Here is an 8,215-nt window from a genome sequence, read left to right as displayed (position 1 = left end):
TTCCAAAAGCTTTAAGCAATCTCTCTTTTTCTGTTTTGTTAATTTGTTTCATAATTTAAAAGCTTTTCTCTTACGAGCTATATTTAAATGGTTTTGGATAACTTTTCCTATATTTCACAGCTGCATAGCCCAAGGCTCAGTTATAAAGCCTTGCTGGTTCAGTAGAAGAAAGTGTGCTTGGCCACATCTGTTTCTGTGATAATTTACATCTTTAAGCCACTGCTGGATAGGAGAAACCTGTAAATTCCAATTCCTTCCCTGTCCACTTTCTAGGTTTTGATGCTCCTATGAATAGGAATTGTGACTTGCCAAATTAGTGTGAATCAGATGGGAAGAGTCACAGCACAGTAATTCAAACAACTTCCAGGGGATGGGACTGACTCTTCTAAAATAAGTCATCCATGAGTCTGTCACACGACCAGAGCTCTCAGCATTTATTTCACAATTCTGTCCCTGAGTCTCAGAGAGATGATGTTGAGACAGAGTTTGCCTTATTCTATAAAATCCCACACTCTGGCCTTTTTAGAAGATAATATCTTACTTTTTAAGGTGGGCACTGAAAGTATCTTGAGTACCTTTATTTCTGAAGCTGTGTCACTTTGAAGGCTGAGTTCTGTCCCCTGTTCAGCCCCTTTGCCAGGATCACACTCAATCCCCCAGGGCTTGGGAAGCCACATCTGCAGCTCCCACCCAGCTCCTTGTGGTAGAAGTGACTCTGATTCCACTGAGTTTCTCTTCCCGAGAAATGGGGACACTGCTTGGCTTCAGACTGATGTTGCTCATTTCTCATTAAATTAAAACAAACACGAAGTAGAAATTTACTTCCAAAATAGAGCTCACTTCCTTAGGAATTTGCTCCAGTGGGGACTGTGAGATATTCTCTCTGTAATGATTTATATTACAAAAATAGCTCTGTCCTATGTCTGCAAACAGTTAGAAATGTGAGCCTGGAAAAGAAATCTAGCAGCTAACTCCTCATCCCTACAGCTTGAATAAACCAGTCATAAACAAAATGAATTACAAAAGCAACTGAAGAACTAACTTCCCTATAAATACAATGTTCTCTCCTTGGAAGTCTGAAAATACTCTAGGCTTTTTAGCCTGACCCAAAGCTTGCCGTATCCAAGCTTTTTTGGCCTCAGTGCGGGGAGTGAGTTCCAAAGCAGAAGAGTCTCAGTGGCGCTGTGCCTTCTGCAGGCTCTCTCCCACTGCTGAGGCTGCGCCGGGCCAGGGCACCCTGAGCCACTGAGTCACAGCTCACAGAGGTCGTTACTGCAGAACGAGGTGTTGGAAGAACACCCCCTCAGATTCATGTTTACACATCCGACCTGGCGGTCACCGCGCCCCTTCAGCACGTTCTGCTGATGACACTCGGCTCGCACGGGTGACCTGTGCGAAGGCACCGAGGGCTCTGCTGTGCCACACCAGCGCTGCAGAGGAGCAGGACCGCACCGGGCGTGAGAGCTCCCTCCGGGACAGCTTTCCTTTGAGCAGGAGCTTGGATCGGAGCGCTTGGTACAATAACACACGGTGCTTGCTTCCTCGGAGCCTGCGTGCCCTTTGGCTGTGGTTTTTATCTCTGTTTACTATAGAAAAAGCTTTAGCAGATTATGCTGTGTCATTCAGTTCCCTGCCAGAGTGTATGTTAAAGAGAAACTAGAAAGTGTGTGAGTGCAAAAGAGTTGCTGTTATTTTTTATGGCATAGGCAAGGCCATTACAAATTATATGAGGCAACAAGGATGTGAGGATCTTAGATCAAATTTAACTGCTTTATCTGGGGACTTAAGAAAAGAGAAAAATGTGCTTTTACTGATATTACCAATTAGGGAGCTGCCAGGTGGCCAGTTAATAACCCAGATGTGCTGCAAGATGCAGCATCAGCAGAGGCTGTTTGTGAAGTGAAGCAGAGGAGAGTTTTCCAGGGCACAGCACCAGCTGGTTCCTCCTGGCTATGGGCTTGAGTTGGGTCCAGGAGATGTGACAAGAGGGGGAGCACAGGGAAGGTAATGCCAACCAGAAAGGGATAAGAGCTTAGGAAAATTGCAGAGAAGAAAGAGGGAAATGCAATGAAATCTAAAGGGCAGCTGGCCACTGGTGATGCAGAAGCCTGGGCAATGGTATCTTGACTTCAAACCACGCAGATGCTCAGGTGTCCGTGGTGTTGATGAGCTCATTTAGAGGCAGCTGAGACCAAAGGCTGGGTGAGTCATAGAAATGGGTTGTAGCATCTTCCCCTTTTGTCAGTAGCTGGAATCTGTGTCTGTCACGCTGATGTCAGCCCAGTTCCTGCTGGAAACTGCATCATCGCTGGCACAAGATCAGTTGCTGTGACTCTCTCATGCCTCCAGGGAGCAGAGCCTGGGATGGAGGTGCTGGAGCTCAGGCTTCTTGCTGATCCCTGAAGTACACCAGGGATGATCTAGGAGAAGGGATGACCTTCCTCACTCCAAACTGAGCTGTCTGGGCATGATGCCTGGTGGGAATCTGGGAGAAAGGATTGAAAGGAACAGCACGTGAGCCTGGGAGGCAGCCGGCAGGGCTAAGCTTGCAGCTCTGCCATCAGCAGGAAGCAGAGCTCAGCTCACTTCAGGCATCCCCTGACACTGCCCCTGACACTGAGTCAGCCATAGAGCTAGAATAAATACAGGTCCCTATGGCCTCTCCTGGGTACAGGTTGTAGGGAACAGCCCTGCTCCTGGTTGCCCAGAACTTCTTGAATAAAATCTCCTGGACTTGCCTCTTCAGGGTACAAACCAAAGGCAGAAAAAAGCCTGAAAATCACAGAGGGTGAGAAACTGCATTTCCAAGAAGCCTGTAAAGAGACAAACATGTTACTAAAGGTGGTTCTGCAAAGTTAATTGCAGATACCATTATTGGAGGGACTCTGCTGCAAGGAAATTGAGTCAATTCTGTAACAATAAGAGAATCTGGACCTTTATCAGCTGCCAACAGCAGTGGGGAAGCACCAGCTACAGTGGCTTGTCATTTATAAAAACATCTGGAGATAAGAAGCTTATTTTTAGGCAGAGTGGTAGCTGGCTCTTCCAGCAGGCTCAAGTGGTGATAATAAGGACTTGGCAAAAGAACAGCAGAGGAAGACACCTCACCTTACCTTGTATAGCCTCTCTTCTTCTTGCTTCCCCCTTGCAGCAGAAAGCACTGTCAATTGCTTTAGGAGGATTTAAATGAAAATGCCTTGAAATAGCCATCAGATTGCCTTCCTTTGCTTTCTTTACTTTTTCAGAGTGATGCTTTTCTCTCTTAACTTTAAGGCACGAAGAAGCTGAAAGTCTTTGGGTGGGTTTGGGCATGGCATGGCATTTTGAATACCAACATCCCCGGTTTGGTTTGTTTGAGAAGCTGCTGAACTGATTTGCTGTGCTGGAGGTAGATTTTGCTACTTGCTGGGCTGGTTGTAATGATTTGAGTGCATGCTTTGGATGTAGCTGATGTTAGTCCCAGTGTGTATTAGTAAGAATAGAAATCTGCCATAAAATCATGTTCTGCAAAAGCAGGATTCATTTCCTTGTTTTCTGCTTAAAAATTCTGCATTTGCAAGCCTCGCCATCTGTATCAGAGCCATTACATGTGGGAAGTATGGAATGTGTCTTATCAGACACAGAGCGTGCACAGCAAAGGACATCCAAAGGTTATGTTGTCATCATGTCAAATGGATCTGTTTATTCTGAGTGCTGTAGAAGCAGAGCTTAATCAGAGCATCAGCCATATGCAGATTTGAAATTAGATTTTACAATAACCACCTGTCTACTGTTTTGAATCCATCATATTCCTTGGGTTAGAGCTGTGCTTGCTTAGTGAAATGTGTGTGCTGGGAGAACATCATCTAAAAGCCTTCATGCCATGGTATAAAAGGCACTTAAATGTGCAAGGGGAGCAGATGTATCTCATGGCTTTGTGCTACAAGCTGCTACTGCAGCATGTGAAGGGGAAAAGAGGGCATTCCTTTCATGCAAAAATCAATAGTATTGGCGACCCCCCATTCTTTTGCTCTTCTTTTTTGGCTTGTAGTTCTTACATGTGTCAGCCAAAAAAAGTCACTGTGAAGTGATGCAGCATTTGATCTTTCTCTTCCCTAAAAGTTTTCAAAGAAATAAGTACAAACATGCACATAATGTTTGTGTAGTGCCTGCCACAGTTTTGTGACTCACAGCATTCTGCCTTTAAGGAGTCAAAAAAACTGCCTGAAAGCTTAAGCCTCTCTCCACTATATTGCAACATGAAAAAAAGAAAAAAAAAAAAAAAGGAAATCTGTGCGTTTGGTTATTGCAAGCTGCATCAAGGCGGTGGTGAAAAGAGCAACAATATTCAAAGTAAAGGTTGACATTTTAAACACTGGCACTCAGAAAGAAGTGGAATTAAAAAGAATTGCAGAGCAAAAATTGACAAATAACTTGTACCACCACTTAATCATGTGCTCAAAACTGCCTGAGACAAGTAAGCAATACAGGCTTTTACTTGCTTATCTCCACTGTGATAATTATTCTTCTAAAGCAGTAGCTGCTCTCCCTGGGGAAAAAGAAAGTTCATTTTTTTTAAAATTCAGAGTATGGCCCTTCCCACGAAGTCAGCAGCAGTTTTTCATTGAATTCAATGAGAACTTAAATGGGCCATTAAACAAGATCAGTAATGCAAGAGCTTTCCAAAGACATCCTGCCCCAGATGCTCCTTCCTTACCACAAGGAGCAGCAGTCACCAATGTTCTTAGGCTGGCCAATATCTGAAGCTGCAGTGTCCCCTTCTCCAGAGCAGATGTTTGCACCGTTCACCACAGTAAACTGAGATGTGGTGAGTCAGAGCTGCTGTGAGTCAGGGAGGTGCCCTGACCGTCCGGCTGGGCTGAGATGTGGCTGCTGCCTCTCTGCCTCTACCCAGGGTTTAGGGTGAATCAATGTACCAGGAAGGTACCAGAAGCATAGCCTGAGAGCTTCCTCCAAAACCGAGGGCAGAAGCCTTTGTTTGCACCAGGATGCTGGGAAGCCTCTAATTTGGGTGGCATCAAGTGATCAAGAGAACGGCCAAAAAGCTCCACTTTTCCTGTGCTTTCCCTTCCAAGAGTTTGACCTCAAGAGTGTTTTGCTGCTTCTCCAGGTCCAACCACCCACGTGGTGGGATTTGCCCATTGCTGGACCGCGTTCCCTCCCACCCTGCCTCTGGCTGGACCCAACACAGCAGCGCAGGGACACGATGCTCACTGAGGTCTGTGGGTTACAAGCTCTCTGCTCGCTCCAGCTCCTCATCTCGGCTGGGGAAGGTGTGAGTTTGTATGCTTTGACTTTGTTCATCCAAGCTCACAAAACAGCTGCATCTGTCTTGAAACTCAGGTGCGTCTCCTCATCCAGCGAACTCTTCTCGGGAAAGCGCTGCTGTGAAATCGCTTTATCAGCCACGGCCACCGCTCGCACCTGCCCAGCCGTGCCTCGCCGCCAGCGGCACCTCCCGCGCCGCGTCCCGGGGGCCAGGAGGGCTTCGCATCCCTGAATTTCCGCGCCGGGCCCTCTGGAGGTCAGTGTTCGCCCGCGCTGCGGCGGACCTGTTGCGGGCCCGCGGAGGCTCCGCGGGCAGGGCAGGGCCGGGCGGGAGCTGCCCGCCCGCTCGGAGCGCCGGCCCCGCGCCCGCCACCCGCCCCATCGCCCGCGGGGGCGGCGGGGTCCCCGCGCTGCCGGTGCCTGCGCGGCCGCGGAGCCGCCGCTGCCCGGGGGCCGCCCCCGTCCCCCCGCCCGGGGCGGTGCCGCGCTGCGGCGCGGGTGGGGCCGCGCGGCGGGAGGTGCCGTGCGCGCCCGCGGAGCCCCGCGGAGCCATGGCGTACATCCAGGTGCGTGCGGAGCGGGGAGCGGCGCGGCGGGCCGGGGGTGATCCCCGGGAGACGCGGGGGGGGTGTCTCTGGGGCGTCCGCGGGACGGGTGCGGTGCCGCGGTGGGTCCCCCCGTGCTCCGCGCCCGGTGCGGGTGCTCAACTTCGGGTTAACTTCTGGGGAGGAGTTCCCGGCGGCGACAGCAGCCCCCGGCGAGCGGCCAGGCGGGGCCGGGGCAGGAGCGGGGCCGGCAGCTGTTGCTAGCGAGACACTGGGGTAGAAGAGGATGCCCGCGGGGTTGGCGAGCAGCCCTCGGGCCTCTCTTTACTGGGGGAGCGGGATGGCCCCGGGGACGTGAGAGCCCGTCCCGATCCCGCACAACAAGGACTTCTTGGAGGGAGGAGGATGCTGAACCCCGCGGGCAGACTGAGATGCGATGGGCCGCCCCGGCCTGGGCACGGTCCGGGGCGGGGGGCACTGGTGCCCTGGGCTGCGGGGAGCCCCGGGCTGCGCGGTGACGGATGGGCTCTCCCAGCATGGTGGGGCTGAATTTTTGCCGGGCTTGTTCAGACCCTGAGCGACCCCCGAGCCGCCCGCTTACCAGCCCTTACCCCGAGCGCAGCCGCCCAGTTCGCGATGGACCCGAGCGGGGGGGGGGAGCATCTCCAGCCGGGCAGACCCCGCTGCAGACCCCGCTGCAGACCCCGCTGCAGACCCCGCTACAGACGCCGCCCGTGCCCGCCGTCCCGCGGGGCCGTGTCGCCCTCCGCCCGCCCCGCCGTGCCCCCGCGGTCCCCTCCCGCTCGGGGGATGGGGATGGGGATGCCGAGGGAGCTGCCCCGGGCGTCGGGCTGGAACAGCCGCGGCTGGACCCGCCCGAGGTGTCCTGCGGGGTCGGGGCTCTCGGGGCTCCCGACGCCCCCGGCTCGGCGGGGTCCCGAGGGGGGCCGGGCAGGCCTTCAGCAGCACGGCCGTCGGGAACCGTGGGTACAAGGGGGGGGTACCCGGGTGAGGACCAAGACAGCAGCAACATCCCGTTTTCCCCACACCGGCGTCTCAATCATAGTGCGATGGTGGGGGATGTGTGGCTGAGGGGACCGCACTGTCCTCAGGCTGCGGTGTCCACTGCCGATGGAGCTTGTGAGTCTTTCCTGGGGTGTAACTGCGGGGGCAAAACACGGTCTGTGACCAGTGAGGACCCCACCCTGCTGCAGCATCCTTGGGGATACTGCCACGGTGGTTTGTTGCCGCTGGTCTGTGGAACTGGCTGGGATTGGCGGCTGTGCTATCTTGGAGCAGGAAACCCCCACCCAGGGGCCCTGCAACAGGTTGTGGAGATGGAGCCCAGCCCCCAACCTCGCCCTTGATGAGGGCTCCCTCGTGGCTGGAGACTCCCATCTGGGTTGTTGTCTGCTCGGCCAGTTGGGATGACGTGGCAGAGCTGATGGTGCCTCCCCGACCCTGGAGGCTGAGCCCTGCTCCAGGGGTTGCTGAGCACATCGCAGCAGCCGTGCTCCCGGGGATCCCCCAGAGCCTCTGGGGCAGCCTTCCCTAGAGCCCTGCCCTTGCCCAGCCCTGACCCTCGTGCCGGGTGCAAGCTGAACAGGTGGTCGTGTTTGCTTTCCTTTCATGGGCCCCCGCATTTCAGCCCTGTATGGCGCTGTTGACTTGTTTACCTCTTCAGCGCTGTAACACTCAGTTCTTATCCCTGCCCTCCCGGTTGTGGGTGGTCACAGGCTCGCTCTGTCACCGGACTGTGGGATGGCTGCGTGTGCCCTCGGGGCCGGTGGCACACAGGGGTGGGCTCACATCCCTGTGATGGATGGTGACCAGGAGGGCTGCTTGACGTGAGCCTGCCGTGTGTCCCTGTGGGCCATTTGGAAAAGCCCTCTCTTCTCATGACATGTGCTCGGCGTTCAATCGCGTGGCACCGATCCAGACGCTTTGTTTCAGAGCAGTTTAAATATCCTCCTTGCAGCTCTGCTAAAACACTGTCGCTTTGGCTGCAACTTTGCATTAATAAGGAATTATAAAGCCCTTTTAACCACTCAGAATTTTCTTAAACAGTTGGCCCATGGGTATCTGTAATCACTGTCTTGTCTCGTTGCACTGCAGCTCTTCTAGTCTTTTAACTGCTTCTAACAAGTGGTGGCCTTTTTGAGAAGCACTGGCTTCCAAGAAGTTTCAAAGGAGGGCTTGCACCAAAACATGGTCCATGGGAGAGTTCTTGGAACTAAAGGCAACTTCTGCATCCCAGCTTCTTAATAAAAGGCTGCTCTTGTCCTGTCATGAGCGTAAAGCTAGGAACCAATTTCTGCATTTGGAAGAGTAGGATAATGGGTCAAGGATAATGTTCTAGGGGTGGCTTTGTGAATGAAAAACTGGTTTGTGATGCCTTCTCT

At 53.0% G+C, this 8,215-nt stretch overlaps 1 protein-coding gene across 1 annotated transcript in view; it reads left to right on the top strand.

Moving 5' to 3' along the window:
• Positions 1–5,819: 5,819 nt before the first annotated feature.
• Positions 5,820–8,215, top strand: part of SYT17 (synaptotagmin 17) — a gene marked incomplete at both ends in the record, with an annotated part of 34,013 nt that continues 31,617 nt past the window's right edge. The window contains one exon of the mRNA XM_082292415.1: positions 5,820–5,834. Within this exon, the coding sequence (XP_082148541.1) occupies positions 5,820–5,834 (15 nt within the window). The remainder of the gene's footprint in view (positions 5,835–8,215) is intronic.

The sequence above is a fragment of the Coloeus monedula genome, assembly GCF_965178545.1.
Source record: "Coloeus monedula genome assembly, chromosome: 16".
NCBI lineage: Eukaryota > Metazoa > Chordata > Aves > Passeriformes > Corvidae > Coloeus > Coloeus monedula.
This window is presented reverse-complemented; position numbering and strand designations above follow the sequence as displayed.